At 42.8% G+C, this 25,735-nt stretch overlaps 1 protein-coding gene across 7 annotated transcripts in view; it reads left to right on the top strand.

Annotated features, from left to right (window-relative positions):
• wdr17 (WD repeat domain 17) overlaps positions 1–25,735 on the top strand; it is a 155,503-nt gene that overhangs the window by 90,500 nt on the left and 39,268 nt on the right. For all 7 annotated transcript variants that reach the window (XM_063049472.1, XM_063049469.1, XM_063049468.1 and 4 more), the window contains 4 exons: positions 798–892; positions 3,565–3,664; positions 11,270–11,409; positions 16,783–16,894. In XM_063049472.1, coding sequence (XP_062905542.1) covers positions 798–892; positions 3,565–3,664; positions 11,270–11,409; positions 16,783–16,894 — 447 coding nt within the window. The remainder of the gene's footprint in view (positions 1–797; positions 893–3,564; positions 3,665–11,269; positions 11,410–16,782; positions 16,895–25,735) is intronic.

Here is a 25,735-nt window from a genome sequence, read left to right as displayed (position 1 = left end):
AACTAGGGGACATTGCCTCAAGATTCAGGGGAGAAGATTTAGGACAGAGATGAGGAGAAACTGTTTTTCCAAGAGAGTGGTGAATCTGTGGAATTCTCTGCCCAGGGAAGCAGTTGAGGCTTCTTCACTAAATATATTTAAGATACAGTTAGATAGATTTTTACATAGTAAGGGAATTAAGGGTTATGGGGAAAAGACAGGTAGATGGAGCTGAGTTTATAGACAAATCAGCCATGATCTTATTGAATGGCGGGGCAGGCTGGATGGGCCGGATGGCTACCCCTACTCTCATTTCTTATGTTCTTATGAAACAAGCATCAGACACATGGGAGAAACAATGACCTGTAGGTTCCATACAGTTGTTAGGTCAGTTTCCTGGAACTCCCTCCTCAGTAACAGTGTGGAAGTATCTTCACCAGCTCACGGTCACCTTCTCAAGGGAATCAGAATCCACAAACTAGAAAATCTGCAGATGATAAAGTAGTGGTGGTGAGGGGAGTGGTGGGGTTAATTAGTAGGTGGAGGTGTTGATCAGCTTGGGGAGTGTAAATGTTTTTGAGTCTGATGATCCTGGCATGGCTGCTATATAGCCTGCTTCCTGATGGGAGGGTGGATAGGATTATCCATGATGTTGCTGGCCCTTTATCAGCGCCTTTCTGTATATATGTCCTTGATGGTAGACTTCAAAACGTAGAACAAGTGTGTCCTGATCACCATCGTGATGCCCCTTTCCTCATCAACAGCAGGTTGGAGAAGTCTCTGCAAGAGGGATGACTTTGTTTGTGTTACTTCCATAGGCAGCCCAAGAAGGGAACATTCAAGCACCTCACACCTCCGCATTGAATGGAGCGGCAGGTGGGGAGTTGAATAACAAGGGAGAAGACTATAATGAGTAAGCCACGTTCTCCTTCGCATAGAGTTATTCAGCAGGTAGTGCAGAAAGCATTTAGGAACATAAAGAAGGTAATGCAGTTCTTGATCCTTGAATAACCTTTGCTCAAGAAAAATGTACCTGGACTTTTGTCCGAAGTGCTAGATGAAATGTGAGACACCATCCTGTTAATATGTGGTTCAGTAGAAAATGGTGATTAGAGAGAAATGAAGGGAAGAGAAAGGCTAGGATTTGCTCATAGCTTGGGTGTGATGCATTCTCACTAGCTGTGAGACAACCTCAAAGCTAATAAGTATCAGTCAATAATTGGGGGCTTCACGTGATGGAGGGAAATGGAAGTCAACTGTCCAATCCCTTTGTAGATGCTGCCTGACGTGCTGAATTCACAGGCAGATTGGAACCTGTAGATAGGTAGCATCTGTGACACTACTTTCAAGGAATGATGGATCTGTACTCCCAGTTCCCTCTGCTCTAGCACACTCCTCAGTGCCCTAGCGTTCACTGTGTAACTCCTACTCTGATTTGTCCTCCCAAATGCAACACTTCACACTTGTCCGCATTAAAGTGCATTTGCCATTTTTCAACCTATTTTTCCAGCTGGTCCCGCTCCCGCTGCCAGATTTGATAGACTTCCTTGCTGCCCACTGTGCACTGATTCTTGGTGTCATCTGATCCAGTTTACCACATTATCATCCAGATCATTGATACACATGGCAAACAAATGCTTGCCTGCAGTTATTTGGGATTGTATTCTCTTCCGTGGTCATCTATATTCCTTTTCCTAAACAACTATTTACGAAAAGATCTTAACCAATAATGGCAACGTAGTTGGAAATGGCTGCTATTGAGTAAAATACAGACACAATCAGCTTCCACTGAACTTACAGGAATGCCCGTCTCTGCAGACCTTTCATTGACCGGAAGTCTAACTCCATCTTCTGCTGCTTTTCCACTGTTAAGTGTTTAAGAGGCTGTGGTCTGAAGGTTTGAGAAGGTATATGGTTGAGGAATGGGAGGAAGTGAAAGAAGCAAGCTATTTTCTAGCTTCCTGCCAAGGTTTAAAACAGTCCAGGCCTATGCTAGAAGACCAAGAACAGCAGTCCAAGCGGTTTACTTGAGATCACTATGATGTATCTCGAGTGGACGCCTCTCAGCATCATGCCCATGCTGTGTCTTTGGTGGGGCTATTCAATAAAGTTCAAGATATTTTTCAAAGTTCAAAGAAAATTTATTATCGAAGTCACCAAATACTACTCTGTGATTCATTTTCTTGCAGGCATTCATAGTAGAACAAAGAAAATACAGTAGAATCAATGAAAAACCACACACAAAGACTGAGAGGCAATCAATGTTCAAAAGAAGACAAAGAGTACACATATAAATAACTAAATAATACTGAGAACATGACCTCCTGAAAGTGAGTCCATAGGTTGTGTTCAGTGATCAGTTCAGAGCTGAGTGAATGAAGTTGTCCACAGCGGTTCAGGAGCCGATGGTTGAAGAGTAATAACTGTTCCTGAACCTGGTAACCTAAGGCTCCTATACCTCCTTCTCAAAAGTAGCAGTGAAAAGAGAGCATGGCCTAGATAAACGGAAAGGTACGTCGCATCTGGAGTTTCTCTGGTTAGCGGACGATTTCCCTCCACGCCTCTCTGACATAGTGGGGAACCACGTAGGAGGGAAGTTACAGCAGTAGTTTGCCATTGCTTTCTGCCGGGTGAGTTTCCAAAGAGATCACCAACTTGTAACCCAACACGGATGGGAAACGTGCAGGGGAGCCGGCTAGATTCGACTCGGGACCTTTCATCCTGAAGTCCGACACTGATGCCGCTACACCACCAGCCGGGTGGTGGGGCTCATTAATGATAGAATCTCAGTTAATCTCACCCATTCTCTTTGCCCAGACCTCTGTGATTTTTTAAAAAATTTAACCTAACTCAAAAGGCAGGCAAGTGGATCTAGCTTAGATAGGCATCTTTGTTACCATGGATGAGTTGGGTCAAAGAGCCTGTTTCCATGCTGTAGAACTCATGCAGTAATGCAACTAATGTCGGATTACTGCAACACTGTGTTGCCGTTATATAAGTCATTGGTGAGGCCATAATTAGAGCACTGTGTACAGTTTTGGTCACGCTCTTACATTGCCAAGATGGAGAGAGTGCAGAACCAATTTATGAAGACACTGCTTGATCTAGAGGACCTGAGTTATATGGAAAGATGGGCCACGCTGGATCTTTATTCCCTGGAGAACAGGAGAATGGAGTGGGGGGACTTCACAGAGGGGAATGGATAAGATGGCTGGTTACAGTTTATCCCCAGAGGTGGGGAGTCCAAAACTAGGGGACACAGATACAAGATAAGAGGGAGAGATTTAAAAGAGACCTAAGAGATGGCCTCTTTACACGGAGGGTACTGAGCACCGAGAGTGAGCTGTCAGAGGAAGTGCTCGAAGCAGATACAATTGCAACATTTAAGAGGCCTTTAGATACGTGGAGGAGAGGGGCTTAGAGGGTTATGGGCCAAACACAGGTAACTGCGACTATCAGGGACAACGCTGTGGTCAACAGGGACCAGTTGGGCAGAAGGGCCTACTTCTGTGCTGTACTTCTTTATGACTCTATAACAACTACTTATGTATGGCACTGTATTGAGAGCTGTGTCTTGTTCTCCAGCCTGCTACATAGAGTGAGTAAGGAGCTGGCAGAATGGTACTTCCAGGATGGACGAGCTGTGCTGGCTGCGTGTTGCCACCTCGCAGTGAATGATATCGAGGTACTGTATCTCCATTCGATCCTTGAGTGCATTGGTATTGGTTTATTGTTGTCACACGGACCAAGATACAATAAAGAGCTCACCTTGCATACCATAAGTTCAAGAGGTTCTGTAGATGCCGGAAATCTTCAGCAACACACACAAGATACTGGCGACCTGGAGTCAGGCAACATCTATGGAAGGGAGTAAGGGTCTCAACCTGAAACATCGGCTATTTATTCCCCTCCATAGATGCTACCTGATTTGCTGGGTTCCTTCGCTATTTTGTGTTTGTTATCTTGCATACTGTTCATACAGATCAAATCATTACACAGTGCATTGCGGTAGAACAGGTAACACAATAACAGTGCAGAATAAAGTGTAACAGCTACAGAGAAAGTGCACATTGCACTTAAAGGGATCGTGCCTTGGGTTTTTCTTGCCTTTATTCTTTCAGTTGAAAAGTACTTATTGTGAAATAGCATGGTAGAAGATGCCTAGGTTACTTTCGAGAGGTTGTTGGGAGTGGAGGATCTCGTTGAAATATGCCAGATAATGAAAGGCCTGAATAAAGTGGATGTGGAGAGATTGTTTCCAGTAGTCAGAGGGTCTGGAATTAGAAGGCATAGCTTCAGAATTAAAAAAAAACCTTGATGGGCCAAATGGCCTATTTTTGCATCTATATCTTATGGATTTGTATTAACTTAAGAAAAATGAGTTACAAAGCAAATTCCAAGTTTTATAGGCATGGCACATAAGTAGAGTTTAATAATGGGTAAATTTTTGAACTGCTATCCAGTATGCAGGAGTAGATATCTGTAATAATTAGCTCAGACTGGTGAAATTTTAAATTCATTAACCTTAAATAAATAAAGGGTTACCATCAGTACTAACCAACCTTAAGCAACTAAATTGTCATGTATACCAAATAGCTCACATTCAATCATGCTGAAGGTCTGGGTTATGTTGCAATCTCTTGTCAATTAGTCTCTCATTTTAGAGGTTTTAGACAGGGAATAAGCAATGGTCTTTTCCAGCAATATCTCATTTTGTGAACAAATAACTATAGAACTTGTAATGTGAACAAACTCTCCAGAAAGATGCAGCTGGTAGATATGAAGTACTCTTTTATTTAACAAAAAGAGACACAACAGGCATCATATTGAGACGCTTGCTGAGTCTCACCCCCTCCCTCTGCAATTGGATACTGGACTTCATAACAGTAAGGGCACAGTCAGTCCATGTGGGCATCAACATCTCTCGTCCCATTGCGCTGAGCACTGGCGCTCCCAAGGCTGTGTGCTCAGCCCGCTGCTGTTCACACGGCTGATGCATGACTGTGTCGCAGGATCCAGCTCAAACCATGTCATCAAGTTTGCGGATGGCATAACAGTGGTTGGCCACATCAAGAACGATGATGAGATGGAGGACAGAGAGGAAGTGGAATGGCTGGTGGATTGGTGTGAGAAGAACAACAACCTAAGCCTGAACGTGAAGAGGACAAAGGAAATCATTGTGGACTTCAGGAAGGTGCAGACAAAGCATTTCTCTCTACGAATACTAAGTCCACCAAGTTCCTGGGAGTTCATATCACGGATGACCTCACCTGGTTCCTTAATATCACCTCCCCGAACAAGAAGGCACAGCAGCTCTTCCACTTCCTATGAAGTTTGAGACAAGCAACACTCCCAATCCTCATCTTACCTGCATTTTACAGAAGCACTATTGAGATCATCCTGACCAGTTGTGTCTCCATCTGATATGGGAGCAGTCAAGCACCAGACCTGAAGTCCCTACAAAGTACTGTGAAAACAGCCGAGATGATCATGGGGGTCTCCCTACCATCCACTGGGGATATTTATACTGTTACACAGGGCATTAATATTATTAAGGACCCAACCCATCCATCCAGCATCCTCTTGACTTTCTACTATCAGGCAGGAGACCACGATACATAAAAATAGGAAAGGTCAGGATGAGAAACAGTTTCTTCCCCCAGACCATTAGGCTTCTGAACGCATTGTATTCGAAGTGTCACTGGCTAATCTGTTCCGTACCTTACAATATTTAATAACAATGCAATTTAGTTTGTTATTTATGTGTGATTCATCTCTAGATTTTATCCTACCTTCATAAGTTATTGTGTTATGTACTTTTTACCCTGGTTCAAAGAAACAGTCTCGTTTCTATATACATTATATTCTTTATATACAGTACATGTATGTAGTTAAATGACGATAAGCTTAACTTGACTTTTGGAGGGAGAGGCCCGCTCGATCCAACATTACATGACATTTTGTATGCTAAAGATATGGGACAATTATCTACAATGTACGTACAGCGCTTCCTTTGAATTACATACAACTTTCACAAACACACTCCAGACAACCAAAATGAATGTTAATGCACATTATCTGGATTTTCAATTAACAGCTCCAGGAACCTATTGACCAGAGCTGCATTTTAAATTTAATCTACATCCATGTTCAGGTTTAAAGATTGGTAGCTGAAGTTAGTTGCTGAACTTAATATTTTACTATACACCCTAAGTCCACAATATCCTCTAACACAACCAACTATAAATGATCAAATGGCCTCCTCCAACAGTACTGACATTGTGGGTTTAATATTGTTTAAATTCAGTCCAGAAAAGTGTGAAGTGATACATTTTGGAAGGTCAAACTTGAAGGCAAAGTACAAGGTTAATGGCAGGATTCTTAGCAGCATTGAGGAATAAAGGGATCCAAGTACAATGACCCCCTCAGAGACGCAGTGCACGTTGATGGTGTGGTTAAGAAGGTGAATAGTGTGATGGCTTTTCTTAGTTGGGAGACTGAGTTCAAGGGCTGTAATGTAATGTTGCAGCTCTATAAAACTGGTTAGACCAATATTCGAGTATTGTGTTCAGTTCTAGTTGCTTTATTATCGAGGATTTACCAGGATGATACCTGGATTAAAGAGCATGTTTTTTGAGGAAAGGTTAAGTGAGCTACGGTTTTTCCCAGGAGGATGAGAGGTGACTTGATAGAGGTGTATAAGATTATAAGGAGCATAAATACAGAGGGCAGCTGATGCCTTTTTCCCAGGGCAGCAATGGCTATTACTGGAGGACATCCTTTTAAGGTGAGTGGAGGAAGGTTTAGGGCAGATGTCAGAAGTAGGTGTTTTGTTTTACACAGAGAGTGGTGGATGCCCGAAATGTACAACAATGGCTGGTGGTCGAGGCTGAAACAATAGGGAAATTCGATAGTCACATGGATGAAAAAAAATGGAGGGTCTGTGCAGAAGAGAAGGATTAGACTCATCATGGAGTAGGTTTAAAGTTGGCGAAATATCGTGAGCCGAAGGGCCCATACTGTGTTGTATTGTTCTATGTTCTATTTCCAAAGAAAATCACTAAATGGTAATTTAGTTTTGAGGTAGTTAATTTGTATTTGTCCAGAACATAAAGCACACACTATTAGTCAATTATCCAGAGGCCTAGATTATTTGTCCAGAGGTGAAATCCAGTTTAGGATAGTGGTGAATATTGGTAGCTCGGGTTGAGGTGTTTGATATTGTGGTGTTTGAGCTGGGCAATTAGCTTGCAGATGTTTTATCACCAATCAAGGTGACGTCCTCAATGCGCAGTTGTTGGTGTTTCTCTCTGGGAGTGCTCGTTTATATAGCATTTATATTGAAATGGACGCCATCTATGAACCTCGAAGAGCCAAAGAAACACAAGCCAATGGGATTCAAAAGTCAACTGAAGGGGTAGCCAATCAGGACCGAGGCAACTGAACAGGGTGTGATGGGGGGGGGGGCGCAGCAGGCTATATAAACGTAAACACTCCCAGAGAGAAACACCAACAACAGTGCACTGAGAATGTCTGCAGCTAATTGCCGAGCTCGGCAAACACCACATCAAATGAAATCCAGTCACAGCATGGCAGTTAACTAAACTGAAATTTAGTTAATAAGTTTAGACTGAAGAACTGCTGTCAGTAAAATTGACCGTGAAAAAAAAAGGTTGCTGTAAGAAACGTAAATGGTTCATTAAGGAAGAAAAATTACTGTTCTTACCTGTATCTCGCACCATATCCATAGATATTTAATACTAAATGCTTTTTGAGATAATTTAATGACCCAGTCAACATTGCATCCTGTTCGGGATAGGTAGTAAATGTTTGCCTTGGAAGCTAAAGGCCAAACATCTTGTGAACTAATATATCAAAAAATTACACAAAGTTAAAAAATGACAATTTTATATTTCTTTAATCGGTACAATATTGATTAGTTTGATCCTACAGTTACAGCAGTTTTCTCTTTCAAGTAATCCAGGTAAAGTTGATTGCAAATCAATTGAATGTCACAAAATAATGCTCGGATTTCCAGCATCTGCGGATTTTCTCTTGTTTGAGAGCAGAATTAGGCCATTCGGCCCATCAAGTGCTCCGCCATTTCATCATGGCTGATCCATTTCCCTCTCAACCCCTTTCTCCTGCCTTCTCCCTATAACCTTTCATGCCCTGACTAATCAAGAAGCTATCAACCTCTGCCTTAAATGCACTGAGTGACTTGGCCTCCTCAGCTGCATGTGGCAGCAAATTCCACAGACTCACCACCCTCTGCCTTTGTTCTAAATAGACCTTCCTCCATTTTGAGGTTGTGCTCTCTGGCCCTAGACTTCCCCACCAAATGGAACATCCTCTTCACATCCACTCTATTTAGGACCTTCAACATTCAATAGGTTTCAATGAGACCCCTGCCCCCACACCCCCATTCTTCTGAATTCCAGTTAGTACAGGCCCAGAGCTTTCTTTCACTGCTCATATGATAACCTTTTATTCCTGAAAACATACCCATGAACCTCCTTTGAACCCTCTCCAATGTCAGCACATCCTTTATTAAATAAGGGGCCCAGAACTGCTCACTTGCCTTGTAAATGACAGAGTTCTAAATTGGATGAGTAAGTATGCAGATGATACTAAGATAGGTGGAGTTGTGGATAATGAAGTAGGTTTTCAAAGCTTGCAGAGAGATGTAGGCCAGTTAGAAGAGTGGGCTGAAAGATGGCAGATGGAGTTTAATGCTGATGAATGTGAGGTGCTATTTGGTAGGACTGTTCAAGATAGGACATACATGGTAAATGGTAGGGCATTGAAGAATGCAGTAGAACAGAGGGATCTAGGAATAATGGTGCATAGTTCCCTGCAGGTGGAATCTCATGTGGATAGGGTGGTGAGGAAAGCTTTTGGTATGCTGGCCTTTATAAATCAGAGCATTGAGTATAGGAGTTGGGATGGAATGTTGAAATTGTATAGGGCATTGTTAAGGCCAAATTTGGAGTATTGCGTACAGTTCTGGTCACCGAATTATAGGAGAGATGTCAATAAAATTGAGAGAATACTGAGGAGATTTACTAAAATGTTGCCTGGGTTTCATCTCCTAAGTTACAGGGAAAGGTTGAACAAGTTAGGTCTTTATTCTTTGGAGCGTAGAAGGTTGAGGGGGGACTTGATAGAGGTATTTAAAATTATGTGGGGGATTGATGTGGATAGGCTTTTTCCATTGAGAGTGGGGGAGATTCAAACAAGAGGGCATGAGTTGAGAGTTAAAGGGCAAAAGTTTAGGGGTAACATGAGGGGGAACTTCTTTACTCAGAGAGTGGTAGCTGTGTGGAACGAGCTTCCAGCAGAAGTGGTTGAGGCAGGTTCGATGTTGTCATTTAAAGTTAAATTGGATAGATATATGGACAGGAAAGGAATGGAGGGTTATGGGCTGAGTGCAGGTAGATGGGACTAGGTGAGAGTAAGAGTTCAGCATGGACTAGAAGGGCCGAGGTGGCCTGTTTCCATGCTGTGATTGTTATATGGTTATAATGTTAAATCTCCCTTAAACATTCCCCCTCTCAGCTTAAAGTTATCCCTTTGGTATTTAGATTTTCCACCCTCTGAAAAAAAATCTACCTTTACAATAGCACCATTTAGACAAACAGATGAACATGCAGGGGATCAATGGATATAACCCAAGTATAGACAGATAGAGTTAATTGAAATTGGCATTATCATTGGCATAGATGGTGTGGGCCAAATGGACTCTTTCTATGTTGTACTGTTCCTCCTACAATCTTATTCCTTTCATGATTTCATAGAACATAGAAATCTACAGCATATTACTGGCCCCTCGGACCACAATGTTGTGCCAACCATGTAACCTACTCTAGAAACTGCCTAGAATTTCCCTACTGCATAGCCCTCTATTTTTCTAAGCTCCATGTACCTATCTAAGAGGCTCTTAAAAGACCCTATTGTATCCGCCTCCACCACCGCTGAAGGCAGTTCATTCCACGCACTCACCGCTCTCTGTGTAGAAAAACTTACCTCTGGCATCCCCTTGGTACCTACTTTCAAGTAGCCTAAAACTATGCCCCCTTCATGTACATCTGTCAAGTCACCAGTGCTTCAAAGTAAACAGTGTAGACTCATCCAACCTCTCTTTAAATCGAGTACTTTCTAATCTAGACCACAACGTGCTGGTAAGTCTCCTGCACAACTTCTTCCTGCAGGGGAACTGCACACAGTACTCCAGGTGTAACGGGTGGGTGGGCATTGAGAGGAAGGGGAGATGGCTCGTTTTGCTGCTGTTTTTCTCTTGTTTGTTGTGATCCATTTTATTGTTGTTGTTGTTGTTGCTTGTGTTGTTCTGCTGAGTATTGTGGGCATGCTGTGTTGATGCTGGAATGTGCCCCCCCACCCCTTCCAGCACATCCTTAGGTTGTGTTGGTTGTTAATGCAAGTGATGCATTTCACTGTGTGTTTCGACGTACATGTGATAAATAAATTAATCTGAATCTGAAAGGTGGCCTAACCGGTGGGTTACACTGCTGCAGCTGAACAGGCAGTGGAAATTACCGAAAGAAGGCCACAAGACATAGGAGCAGGAATAGGCCATTCAGCCCATCGAATCCTCTCCACCATTCCATCATCGCGGATCCTGGATCCCACTCAACCCCACACACCTGCCTTCTCACTATGTCCCTCGATGTCCTGACCGATCAGGAAACTATGAATGTCCACCCTTAAATATACGCACGGACTTGCCCTCCCCCACAGTCTGTGGCAGGGCATTCCACAGATTCACTACTCTCTGGCAAAAAAAAATCCTCTTTACCTCTGTTCTAAAACAACACCCCTCAAATTTGAGGCTGTGCCCTTTAGTTCTGGATTCCCCACCATAGGATAGATCGACTTTATCTAGTCCTTTCAGTACTCTGTAGGTTTCAATGAGATTCCCACACATTCTCCTAAATTCCAGTGAGTACAGGCCCAAAGCTGCCAAAAGCTCCTCATATGTTAACCCCTTCATTGCTGGAATGATCCTCATGCAGGAAGGACTGCATTTACTAAAGAAGAAATACTTGTTTAAAAATGAAGTGTGAGAATTTCAAGTTGAATACTGTATACACTCTCTGATATTAAATTGAGCCATGGAACTATTGAAGGAATCGTCATAACTCGGAGTGTTGATTCTCTCGCATATTTTGCTAGGTGGAGAATGTGCTATTAGTTTCAGCAGACATTTTCCCTGTAAAAATGAACCCAAAATACGTTGCTAAGTTTGCTCCCTCCTTTGCTATGTTCACAGCTTGCAATGTCGAGCCTGATCCGTGGAAACGAGCTGGAGTTGGCAGTTTGCGTTGGAACGGTGCTGGGAGAGAGCGCCATGCCCATTACTAACTATGTCCTGGAGCTTCTGGCCCGGAAGTGTATGTTAGCAACAACATGGTGAGTTCACACTCTAACTTCAAATACCACGGATATGATGCTGCACTTCAGTAGGAACATAGCAAATTTCTGCTTAATCAGTCCGCAGCTCTTTACAAACTTGCAACTGAATATGCTTTTGCTACTTTGGCAGCCAGACGATTCCAGTTCATATACTGTATATTAGATACATACATAGTGGCCATTTTATTAGGTATCTCCTGTACCTAATAAACTGGTCACTGACTGTATGTTCATAGTCTTCTGCTGGTGTAGCCCATCTGCTTCAAGGTTGAATGTTTTGTGCATTCAGAGATGCTCTTCTGCACTCCACTGTTGTACGAGTAGTCATTTGAGTTACAGTCGCCTTCCTGCCATCCTGAAACACTGGCCCTTCTCCTCTGACCTCTTCCATTAACAAGGCACTTTTGCCCACAGAACAGCTGATCATTGGATGCCTTTTGTTTATCGCACTATTCTCTGCAAAGTCGAGACTGTTGTAGGTGAAAATGCCAGGAGATCAGCAGATTCTGAGATACTCAAACCATCCTGTCTGGCACCAACAATCATTCCACAGTCAAAGTCACTTACAGTGTCTATAAAACATATTCACCCTCACTTTGGAGGTTTTCATGTTTTTGAATTCTTGATCAGTGAGGGTGTCAAAGATTATAGGTGATTCTGACATTGTACCAGATGACTGGAAAATTGCAAATGTTACTCCACTATTTAAGAAGGGGGTGGGGGACAGCAGAAAGGAAACTATAGACCTGTTAGCCTGACATCAGTGGTTGGGAAGTTGTTGGAATCGATTGTTAGGGATGAGATTACAGAAGGTTTGGAAGCACATGACAGGATAGGCCAAAGCCAGCATGGTTTTCTGAAAGGAAGATCCTGCCTGACTAACATACTGCAATTTTTTTGAGGAAATTATAAGGAAGGTAGACAAAGGAGATGTAGTAGATGTGCTGTACTTGGATTTTCAGAAGGCTTTTAACAAGGTGCCACACACGAGGCTGCTTACCAAGATGAGAGCCCATGGATATTACAGGAGAGTTCCTAGCATGGGTGGAGCATTGGCTGATTGGCAGAAAACAGAGAGTGGGAATAAAGGGATCCTTTTCTGGCTGGCTGCCGGTTACCAGTGGAGTTCCACAGGGGTCAGTGTTGAGACCGCTGCATTTTACAAAGTATGTGAATGATTTGGACGATGGGATTAATGGAATTGCCAATGATACAAAGGTAGGTCGAGGAGCTTGTAGTTTTGAGGAAACAGAGAGCCTGCAGAAGACTTAGATAGTTTAAGGCAATGGGCAAAGAAGTGGCAAATGAAATACAATGTTGGAAAGTGTATGGTCATGCACTTAGGTGGAAGAAATACATGGGCAGACTATTATTTAGATGGGGAGAGAATTCAAAATGCAGAGATGCAAAGGGACTTGGGAGCCTTTGTGCAGAATACCCTAAAGGTTAACCTCCAGATTGAATTGGTAGTGAAGAAGGCGAATACATTGTTGGCATTCATTTCTAGAGGTATAGAATATGAGAGCAGGGATATGATGTTGAGGCTCGATAAGGCACAAGAGAGACCACACTTGGAGTATTGTGTGTAGTTTTGGGCTCCTTATTTTAGAAAGGATACACCGACATTGGAGAGGGTTCAGAGAAGATTTACGAGAATGATTCCAGGAATGAAAGGGTTACCGTATGAGGAACGTCTAGCAACTGTTGGGCTGTATTCCCTGGAGTTCAGGAGAATGAGGGGGGAATCTCATAGAAACATTCTGAATGTTAAAAGGCCTGAACAGAGTAGATATGGCAAAGTTATTTCTCATGGCAGGGGAATCTAGGACAAGAGGGCACAACTTCAGGATTGAAGGACGTCCATTTAGAAGAGAGATGTGGAGAAGTTACTTTAGTCAGAGGGTGGTAAGTCTGTGGAATTTGTAGTCATAAGCGACTGTGGAGGCCAAGGCATTGGGTGCATTTAAGATAGAGATAGATAGGTTCTTGATTAGCCAGGGCATCAAAGGGTATGGGGAGAAGACAGGGGAGTGGAGATGTCTAGAAGAATTGGATCAGCCCGTGATGGAGTAGCAGAGCAGACTCAATAGCCCAAATGGCCTAATTCTACTCTTAAGCCTCATGCTGTTACTCAATTCTGCCAGGACTGCCGCTGATCCAGGCAACGAACCATGAGAATTGGAGTTTCTCTGTGCTACACTGACCCTCATTTGTCTTCCTCGAGTTCTCTCTCCCTGGGTTTCCAGCCTCTCCTTGGCGTTCTCCTTTGTGTTCTTGAGCTGTCTCAAAGCACTTTTTTTTTGGTTTCTTTCCACGGTTGTAATGTGTGAATGGCTAGCAATGAAACCTTGCAAAAATGAGACAAGTGGACACATCATTTGTCTTTCTGAGCATTTGCAGGAGTTCAGCATTCTGAGATCACCTGATGAGCTCTACATCATTAATTTCTCTTTGAAATGCTGCACAAGAACACACGGGAACCTTCAACCATAAACCTGCAAGCTCTCCAAAGCATGGTGCAAAGTCCTTACCTCTGCTGGGTCATGTTTTTACTTACCGCTTTAATGCTTGCAATACCCTTGGTTATTTGTTGTACGTTTCACCTATGCTGTCATTTTGAAAGAAACCACAGTTTTTATTTGCTACATTTCTTGTATTTATTTTCTGCATTCAGCTTTCCATTTGTTGGACACAGGTACTGTTGCTGCTGTTGAAGGTGTAATTGTAGACTTTGATGTTGTTCATTCATCCACCGATCTCGTGTTGAATATCTGCTGCTGCATGAGGGTGTTGCTGACCCTGTCTTTAGTGTGGTGCCTAGATCTCCTGGTTCAAAGCTACAGGAATGTGCATTGGGAACAGAGGTGGCCAGTCAAGCCTGCTCACATAATCATAGAGCCACAGAGTCATACAGGAAAGAAACAGGCCCTTTGGCTGAGTGAGTCGACATTACAGCGTGTGGCTTCAATAGACTGTGTAAAGAAGTCAGATTTCAGACTCAGAAGGACATTATATAAACCAGCTGGGATTCATGCCATGGTAATCAATATTAAATGGTAGAGAGCATAAGAAAACCAGGATGAGGTAGGCCATTCGGCCCCTGAAGCCTGCCCCGCCATTCAGTATGTCTCCTTTCCTGTGGCAGTTCCACATGGACCTTAATTCCATGATCATTCAAATATGCCTCTGCGTCCTCTTTATGCCAGTGACCTCCCTTCCACAACCCACCAGAGTAGAGAATTTCAGAGATCCTCCACCATCCACGGGAAGTTCCTGTGCATTGCAGTTCTAAACAGCCACCCCCTTATTCAAGGCTCAGCCAATAATGGACACATCTACAAATCTGCCCTTGTGTGTTTCAATAAGATCACCTCTCATTTTTCTAAACTCTCAATAACATTGACCTGATTTCTTTGGTCATTCATGACCTGACAATACTCTCATCTCAAGAATGAGGTCAATTTCTTTTTAACTGCCTATTATGTCAATATATCCTTTCTCAAATTAAAGGGTCAAAATTGTATAACTGTATGCCAGGTGTGCCCTCACCAGTACCCTGTATAATTGTAACAACACTTCCCTGTTTCTGAACTCCAGCACTCTTACAGTGAAGGCTATGAAGTACATAGTCACTGTCACAAGTACAAACTCGTTTATGAGACTATTTAATGATATATTGTCATAATTTAATCGTTATTACCTTGTATTATATTAAAGGGACATAATCTTAAGGCAATTGAAGGTTACTTAAGGTATGGGGGGATGTCAGATGTACGTTCATTACACAGAGAGTGGTGGATGTATGGAATGCCCTGCCAGAGGTGTTAGTAGAGGCTGTTATTTTAGGGGCATTTAAGAATCTCTTAAACAGGCACATGGATGAGAGCGAAAAGGAGGGTTATGTCAGAGGGAATTAATCTTGGGGTAGCTTAAAAGGTTGGCACAATAACGTGGGCCATAGTATTCTATGTTCTATGTATTTAAATTCCTCAGTTGTGGTGGGATTTGATGGAGAATCCTTCAGGGACACCATTAACCAATTTTTCAATATACATTCCTGTCAGTTCCATCATTGCACAAGCCCCATGAATTTCTTGAGTGCTTTCTTGCACAAAAGTTAATTTATGTGTGGCGTTGTCCAATGCTGATATGAGGGACTGTAATAACTGTCTGCTCTGCAGAGGATGAAGTCACTGTCTGCGAAGTTTGCACTGATTGTGCCACTACATCTGTATGGAATTCCTAGGTGTGGGTTACAGATGTTCTTATGTCGTCCATTTAATGTAAATTAATTTAACTCATTGGAAAGTATAAACAAATTCAGAACGTGTTATTTTGCAGATACCTTCAGAGATCTGCTGTGTATGCAATGGGTCGACACAGCCCAAGAACATGATACGTGTGCTAACCTATCAAACGTACTCGCTGAGCATTTACACTCCGTCTGCGAGAACAAGTGGGTTCTCCCAGTGGCCACCACCCATTTTAATTCCACTTCCCATTCCCATTCCGATATGGCCTCCTCCACTGCTGGGATAAGACCACACTTAGGTTGGAGGAACAACACCTTATATTCCGTTTGGGTAGCCTCCAACCTGATGGCATGAACATCGATTTCTCAAACTTCCAGTAGTGCCTCCACCCCGCCCCCCTCCCTTCACCATTTCCCATCCCCTTGTCCCTCTCTCATGTTATCTCCTTGCCCACCTAGCACCTCCCTCTGGTGCTCCTCCCACCCCCCTTTCTTCTTATTTCCATAGATGCTGCCTGGCCTGCCGAGCTCCTCCAGCATTTTGTGCATGTTGCTCTTTGTGTATGTTGCTCAAGATTTCCAGCATTTGCAGAATCTCTTGTGTCTTCCTCAAAACCCTCTTTATCGACTATATTATTTTCATTTTCAGCAATGCCTTCTCAGTGGTTGTTAGTGAAATGCTCGGACTTGGTTCCAGTTTTTAAGATGCTTTATTCAAAATGCTATTCAAGGACAAGATGGCGCCATTAAATGGTGACTTCTTGTGTGCAGCTCCAATGGGAGTCACCAAATATTCCCATTTCGGACTACTACAGCTGAAATCCACAGTCACACCCATGGGTACTTCAATAAGCAGTATTGTTGTAAGATGTTTAAAAAAATCTATCAATACAATGAACCCATAAACACATCCTCAGCGTTTACCCTCTCTTTTTTTACACTAATTAGTTAATTTATTTTCTATATATACTTTTCATTGTATTTTATAGCTTTTATTACAATGCATTGCAATGTTCTGCTGCCACATAACAACAAATTTCATGATATTAAATCTGATTCTGATTCTATATTGTTTTCTTGAAGAACTGTGCTTAATTACCATGACGTGTTTTGCGTAGGGACCTTGCGGCTGATCTGCTGAACATGATCCCCGACAACGAGCTGTTGTTGGTCAAACTCTGTGCGTTTTACGCTGGAGCGACTGCAGAAGTGAACGATCTTCACGAGAAGGTAAAGCTTGCTAATTGCAAGGGCAAGTTTACAACTTGTTTTCCCATAAAAATACTGTAAGTGCCAGAAGAGAAATATATCACCAGCAGAAGTATTTACAAACAGGATGTAGAGCACTTTGGCATGGCAGCAAGCTCTTCAGGCTACGCGGGTGTGCTGAGCTAACTAAGACCAAATCAGATTAGTTTACCAGATGTACATCGAAACATACCGTGAAATACATCATTTGCGCGAAGAATTAACATAACCTAAGGATGTGCTGGGGCAGCCCACAAGCGTTGCCACACATTCCAGCGGTAACATAGCATGCACACATTGTTCAACAGGACAAACATAAGCATCAACAGGAACACAACGCTAAAACAAGCCCTTTTTGTTATCTTTTGTAACTTCATAAACTAATCGGAAAATAAATACACGGGAGCTCGGAGATGTGTGTCTGCTGCCTTTTACTTTTAGTGGGGCACGCAAATGTGAAATGATGGTGTAATAACGTATGCCATCCATGTACTTTTACATATAACCTGTAATGCATTCTGTAAACAATAAAGAATGCTTAATCAAACAATATATTTACAATATTACTAAAATATTTCTCAAATTTTAAATACACAACACTCCTCCCTGCTTAGTTATAAACTCCCAGTCTATATATATATGTAGACACAGTATGTTACGTAATACAACTACTATTTAGACATGCACTGCATAGTAAATTTTAAATTGCCCCATTCAGGCCTAAAACTTCGATTTTTGACTCTTGTGGGATAACATCTTTCCTGACAAGAAAGGACACTCTGTTTGGCTGGTGAGACTTGTGGCTGTGAAACAATCTCAGATTCTAGGGCCTCCTGCATGATGGTTGGACTTGTCTCTGGGAATGCGGGAAGTGGTTCTGACAGCTCTGGAGAACTTTCTTCTCCAACAATTGACTCTGCTCTCCTCAAGTGAACGATGTGTCATCTCCAGATGACATCAGATACAATCTCTTCTTTTGGTTACCTCTGTAGTCCCTCACTGGGACTGCTTGTCCAGGAGTGAAGCATTGAAACTCTTTCGTTGAGAAGTCCTCAATTTGTCTCAGGTGTTTGCCCTGTTCACTCCTCCTGAGATTGGGTTTGAGGAGATCCAAGAGTGAGCACAAGGGACGATCCAGGAACAGCGTAGCTGGTGAGTTGTTGGGTCTGGAGTGTGCTGCATTACGTTATGCAAGGAGGAAATTCACGACTCTCTGATTCAGTGTTAGGGGGTGTAGTGTATTCTGCTGACATTGCTTGGAGTGCGTTCTTTTGACTCTGGACAAACCTTTCCATCAAGCCGTTTGTAGCTGGTGGTATGGTGTAGATGTAATATTCCATTAATTTTCAGGAATAATGGAAACTGTGCTGCCACAAACTGTGGGCAGTAGTCACTTACTAAATGTCCTGGAACACCAGTCCTTGAGAAGAGGCTGTGAGTTTGTGAGGCTGTAGTGGAGGCTTTGGGATCACTTCTGGCCACTGTGCAGCCATGTCCACCACTACCAAGAAGTTTATGCCGATGAATGGTCTGGCAAAATCCACATGAATCCCCTGCCAGGGCAATACAGGCCATTCCCAGGGACGGCGAGGATCTCCTCTTGGTATGTTCTAGACATATTGGTATCTTGAACACCGCATGGCAAGTTGCTCGATCTACTGACCTATCCCTATCGCAGGCCACCAGACAAAGTTTCGACCCAACGGTTCTATTTTAGCCACTCCTAGATGACTGGCATGTAGCTCCTCCAACACTTCAGGTCTCAGCTTGGATGATACAATAACTCTCAAACACCACATAAGGCAACCCCATCAAGGTCAAGTTCATCCTGGTAATGGTAAAACTGGGGCAACTGGAGTTTCTCCTGCACATTTAAACCATTTTTGGTGGCCATGTAGACCAGAGACAGTGTGGGGTCTTTTCTGATATCTTTTTTGAATCATTTCTGTTATAATAGGGAGACTCTTGATTTGCGATAGGGAGAATACGTCAAGAGCAGTATCCTCTTTTTGTAATTTTTTCAGGTGGATCCTTTTTCAACAGTAAATGGGGCAATCTATCAGTATTTCCATGATTAGTTGTCCTTTTGACTTCAATCTTGTAATTGTGTCCTCCAAGAAACAGAGCCCATCTCTGCATTCCTGCTGTTGCTGTTATTGGAACACTCCTCTGTGGATTGAAGATGTACGCCAATGGTTGATGAACAGTAATGAGGGTAAAGTCTCTCCCATACAAATACTCATTGAAACGTTTTACAGCCCAAAGCACTCAAGGCCTCTCTATCAATATGTCCATAATTTTTCTCTGCAGCAGTAAGGGAGCATGATGTAAAGGCTATGGGGTGTTCACTTCCTTCACTCATAACTTGTGACATGACTGTACCTGTACCATAAGGCGAGGCATCACAGGCAAACTTCACTAGACAATGTGGATTATAATGAGTGAGTACAGTGTCTGGTGTCACAATTTCCTTTGCCTTTTGGAAAATCACCTCACACTGATTTGTCCATTACCATTTCTTCCCAACCTGGAGCAATAAGTTCAAGGGATGGAGCACAGTAGCCAGGTTTGGCAGAAGTTTGTTTAGTTATTGACAAATCCTAAAAAGGACCACAGCCTTGAAAAGTCCTTTGGCCTTGGGACGTCCACCACTGCTTCAATTTTCTCAGCACATTTGTGTAATACTTGTGCATCAATGGTGTAACCAAAATAAGTGATGCTTGGTTTAAAGAATTCATACTTGTTGTGTCGTGCTCTGAGTCCATTATCTTCTAATCTTTTTAACACTACCTTGAGATTTTGGAAATGTTTCTTGCCAACCTTATTGGCAATAATGTTGCTGTCCAGGTAACACTGAGTTGCCTGGGCAACCTTGCAGACCTAGCCCATAGCTTCCTGTCAGAGTGCAAGTGCAAATGCTACACCAAAAATAAGCCTATTATAGTGATAAAGCCTTTTGTGAGTGTTTATGATGAGTTGACGATTGCAGGGGATGTGGCATGTAAATGGTAGATGGATCTCCAATCAGTTTGTAGTTGTCTCAGCTAACCTCCGCTGCACGATGCTGGTTCTCCTGTTTATACCAAACACAAGCTCAATGTGGCTTGTTGGTTGTTGTATTTCACTATTATGAATGTCATTCCCACAGGAGCTATTTTTTCTCCAGTTCTTGCGTTGGATACCTGCAGGCTTCAGTTCATTATCTTTGAAATGCCATTTAAACACATTTTGTGGAATGACTCAAACAGCCGAGCCAGTATCCAATTCCGTTTTAATTAATTCTCTGTTCATTTCTGGCATAAGCCATATTGCTTGTCTCTTGTTAGCTTCCACATTTTAAATCTCAAGGCTACCCAATCCTGTTTCACTATTATCATTATCAGATTTTTCATCAACAGCATGCATATTAGTGTTCTTTTTGAAACTGTAACTAGACTTTTCATCATTTTCTCTTTCCTGTGAGGTCCATTCACTTTTGTCTGCCTGACATGCTCTTTGTATGTGTCCTCCTTCATTGCATTTTCTGCAAGTTTTGCCTTTAAACCTGCATTGGTCTGGCGTATGTGAGCCCCTGCCACAATGATAATACAATTTGTTTGGCCAAGCAGGTTTCGGTTTAGACGGTGCAATTTTGTTCACACTTCCTTCTGTTTCCATTGATACTGTGATTTCAACTGCTCTTTTCAATGTGAGTTGTGCTTCGGTAAGGAGCCAATTTTGAATGCTTTCTTTTAAGATTCCAAAAACTGAACAGTTTTGCGTCATTAAGCTCATTACTGAACTGGTACTGCTTAGACAATTTATTCAGTTGAGCCATGTACTGTACACTGAAATGGACTCCTCTTTCTTTTGATTCTACTTATGAAACCTAAAGCGTTCTGCAATCAACAATAGTTTCAGTTTTAAAGGTTCCTGCATTACTTTCAATATATATCAGGAAAGCTCATTTCGGCTGGTTTGGTTGGAGTAGTTAAACTTCTCAGCAAGCTGTGTGCTTTCCCATCTGTTGCACTCAGTAACACTGGCACTCACTTCTCATTGGCTATTTCATTTGCTTCAAATACTGCTCAATTCATTCATAATACAATATCTAGTTATCCGTTGTGTAATTGAATGTGTCTAACTTTCTGATGTTGCCAGCCATTTATGTTTTCTTCATTTGTTGTTATTACCTTTGTGCATGAACCCATGAATTTTGTCCATTTTCTGCCTTTCCAGTAACTTGATTGTCTTTGTCTCCTTCCAAAGATACATGTGCTGTGCTTTTTTTAAAACTCAACATCTCTCTCCCTCCCTTTGCAATGAAATAAAACCAATTCGCTGCACTTCAACAGATAGGTATTCATCTCAGGTTCATTTTTAATCTACCTTGTCACCACTGTTATGTTCCGTAACTCCACAAATTAATTGACAGAAAAATGCAGGAGCTGGAAGATGCGTGTCTACTTTGTTTTACTTTTAGTGAGGCATGCAGATATAATGTGGTGGTATAATGACATATGCCATTGACGTATTTTTACATGTTAATCGTATTATGTAAAAAAAAACAAGGAATGCTTAATCAAACAATGTATTTACAATATAACTCGTATATCACTGAAATATTAAATGCACAATACTTTTCCTCACTCTCACCCACTCACACACACAGAGAGCCCTCCAAGCCCAGGACAAGCCACTTAAGTCTCCAGCCAATTAAGGTCGTAATTAAAAGGCTATCTATCTAATTCCTTCTGCCAACACAATGTCCATAACCTTCCATTCTCTGCACATTCAGCTGCTCTTCAATGTTGCCCCACCTTCATTATGATTATGGCTGACCTGCCCCAGACCTTAAAACTTCCTCTGTGCCAGTTACACAGAGTCTTCCAATTCCCTGATCAAAAATCTGTGTACTTCCTCTTATGTAGCCCCAGTGACCTCACCTCTACAACCTATCGGGACAGAGAATTCATAAAATTCACCACCCTCACCAAGAAGATGATAGTAAGGGGGTCAGATAGGCGATTCTGTGGACGCAGTCCAGAGACCCGGATGGTAGTTTGCCTCCCTGGTACCAGGGTCTGGGATATTTCTGATCGTGTCCAAGATATCCTGAAGTGGGAGGGTGAGGAGCCAGAGGTCGTGGTACATATAGGTACCAATGACATAGGTAGGAAAAGGGATGAGGTCCTGAAAGGAGAATATAGGGAGCTAGGAAGGGAGTTGAGAAAAAGGACCGCAAAGGTAGTAATCTCGGGATTACTGCCTGTGCCACGCGACAGTGAGAGTAGGAATGCGATGAGGTGGAGGATAAATGCGTAGCTGAGGGATTGGAGCGGGGGGCAGGGATTCAAGTTTTTGGATCATTGGGACCTCTTTTGGCGCAGGCATGACCTGTACAAAAAGGATGGGTTACACTTGAATCCTAGGGGGACCAATATCCTGGCAGGGAGATTAGCCGGGGCTACTGAGGTGACTTTAAACTAGAATGGTTGGGGGGTGGGAATCAAATTAAAGAGGCTAGGCGTGAGGAGGTTAGTTCACAACAGGGGGATGGGAACCAGCGCAGAGAGACAGAGGGGTGTAAAGTGAGGGTAGAAGCAAAAAGTACTAAGGAGAAAAGTGAAAGTGGCAGGCCGACAAATCCAGGGCAAGCATTAAAAAGGGCTAAGAGAGTTGTAAAAGAGCGCCTGAAGGCTTTGTGTGTCAATGCAAGGAGCATTCATAATAAGGTGGATGAATTGAAAGTGCAGATTGTTATTAATGATTATGATATAGTTGGGATCACAGAGACATGGCTCCAGGGTGACCAGGGATGGGAGCTCAACGTTCAGGAATATTCAATATTCAGGAGGGATAGACATGAAGGAAGGGGAGGTGGGGTGGCGTTGCTGGTTAAAGAAGAGATTAACGCAATAGAAAGGAAGGACATAAGCCGGGAAGATGTGGAATCGATATGGGTAGAGCTGCGTAACACTAAGGGGCAGAAGACGCTGGTGGGAGTTGTGTACAGGCCACCTAACAGTAGTAGTGAGGTCGGAGATGGTATTAAAAAGGAAATTAGAAATGTGTGCAATAAAGGAACAGCAGTTATAATGGGTGACTTCAATCTACATGTAGATTGGGTGAACCAAATTGGTAAAGGTGCTGAGGAAGAGGATTTCTTGGAATGTATGCGAGATGGTTTTTTTGAACCAACATGTCGAGGAACCAACTAGAGAGCAGGCTATTCTGGACTGGGTTTCGAGCAATGAGGAAGGGTTAATTAGCGATCTTGTCGTGAGAGGCCCCTTGGGTAAGAGTGACCATAATATGGTGGAATTCTTCATTAAGACGGAGAGTGACATAGTTAATTCAGAAACAAAGGTTCTGAACTTAAAGAGGGGTAACTTTGAAGGTATGAGACATGAATTAGCTAAGATAGACTGGCAAATGACACTTAAAGGATTGACGGTGGATATGCAATGGCAAGCATTTAAAGGTTGCATGGATGAACTACAACAATTGTTCATCCCAGTTTGGCAAAAGGAAGGTAGTGCACCCATGGCTGACAAGAGAAATTAGGGATAGTATCAATTCAAAGAAGAAGCATACAAATTAGCCAGAGAAAGTGGCTCACCTGAGGACTGGGAGAAATTCAGAGTTCAGCAGAGGAGGACAAAGGGCTTAATTAGGAAGGGGAAAAAAGATTATGAGAGAAAACTGGCAGGGAACATAAAAACGGACTGTAAAAGCTTTTATAAATATGTAAAAAGGAAAAGACTGATAAAGACAAATGTAGGTCCCCTGCAGACAGAAACAGGTGAATGATTATGGGGAGCAAGGACATGGCAGACCAATTGAATAATTACTTTGGTTCTGTCTTCACTAAGGAGGACATAAATAATCTTCCAGAAATAGTAGGGGACAGAGGGTCCAGTGAGATGGAGGAACTGAGCGAAATACATGTTAGTAGGGAAGTGGTGTTAGGTAAATTGAAGGGATTGAAGGCAGATAAATCCCCAGGGCCAGATGGTCTGCATCCTAGAGTGCTTAAGGAAGTAGCCCAAGAAATAGTGGATGCATTAGTGATAATTTTTCAAAACTCGTTAGATTCTGGACTAGTTCCTGAGGATTGGAGGGTGGCTAATGTAACTCCACTTTTTAAAAAAGGAGGGAGAGAGAAACCGGGCAATTATAGACCGGTTAGCCTCACGTCGGTGGTGGGGAAACTGCTGGAGTCAGTTATCAAGGATGTGATAACAGCACATTTGGAAAGCGGTGAAATGATCGGACAAAGTCAGCATGGATTTGTGAAAGGAAAATCATGTCTGACGAATCTCATAGAATTTTTTGAGGATGTAACTAGTAGAGTGGATAGGGGAGAACCAGTGGATGTGGTATATTTGGATTTTCAAAAGGCTTTTGACAAGGTCCCACACAGGAGATTAGTGTGCAAACTTAAAGCACACGGTATTGGGGATAAGGTATTGGTGTGGGTGGAGAATTGGTTAGCAGACAGGAAGCAAAGAGTCGGAATAAACGGGACCTTTTCAGAATGGCAGGCGGTGACTAGTGGGGTACCGCAAGGCTCAGTGCTGGGACCCCAGTTGTTTACAATATATATTAATGACTTGGATGAGGGAATTAAATGCAGCATCTCCAAGTTTGCGGATGACACGAAGCTGGGTGGCAGTGTTAGCTGTGAGGAGGATGCTAAGAGGATGCAGGGTGACTTGGATAGGTTGGGTGAGTGGGCAAATTCATGGCAGATGCAATTTAATGTGGATAAATGTGAAGTTATCCACTTTGGTGGCAAAAATAGGAAAACAGATTATTATCTGAATGGTGGCCGATTAGGAAAAGGGGAGGTGCAATGAGACCTGGGTGTCATTATACACCAGTCATTGAAAGTGGGCATGCAGGTACAGCAGGCGGTGAAAAAGGCGAGTGGTATGCTGGCATTTATAGCGAGAGGATTCGAGTACAGGAGCAGGGAGGTACTACTGCAGTTGTACAAGGCCTTGGTGAGACCACACCTGGAGTATTGTGTGCAGTTTTGGTCCCCTAATCTGAGGAAAGACATCCTTGCCATAGAGGGAGTACAAAGGAGGTTCACCAGATTGATTCCTGGGATGGCAGGACTTTCATATGAAGAAAGACTGGATGAACTGGGCTTGTACTTGTTGGAATTTAGAAGATTGAGGGGGGATCTGATTGAAACGTATAAAATCCTAAAGGGATTGGACAGGCTAGATGCAGGAAGATTGTTCCCGATGTTGGGGAAGTCCAGAACAAGGGGCCACAGTTTGAGGATAAAGGGGAAGCCTTTTAGGACCGAGATTAGGAAACACTTCTTCACACAGAGAGTGGTGAATCTGTGGAATTCTCTGCCACAGGAAACAGTTGAGGCCAGTTCATTGGCTATATTTAAGAGGGAGTTAGATATGGCCCTTGTGGCTACGGGTGTCAGGGGGTATGGAGGGAAGGCTGGGGCGGGGTTCTGAGTTGGATGATCAGCCATGATCATAATAAATGGCGGTGCAGGCTCGAAGGGCCAAATGGCCCACTCCTGCACCTATTTTCTATGTTTCTATGTTATGCACCTCAATTTTGAATAAATTCCCATTAATTATGTCCCCATGCTTGAGGTTGTCTCATTCGAACATCTGAAATGTCCCCATTCAGTCCTGATGAAGGGTCTCAGCCCAAACGTTGATGTTCATAGATACTGCCTGACCTGCTGCATTCCTCTAGTCTGTTGTGTAGTTGCTCCAGATTTCCAGCATCTCCTTCCTGTGTCAACATCTCCCCCAGAGAATCTTGAATGTCTCAATGACATCGCCACTCGATTTTCTGAAC

The sequence above is a fragment of the Mobula hypostoma genome, chromosome 5, assembly GCF_963921235.1.
Source record: "Mobula hypostoma chromosome 5, sMobHyp1.1, whole genome shotgun sequence".
NCBI classification, from domain to species: Eukaryota; Metazoa; Chordata; class Chondrichthyes; order Myliobatiformes; family Myliobatidae; genus Mobula; species Mobula hypostoma.
This window is presented reverse-complemented; position numbering and strand designations above follow the sequence as displayed.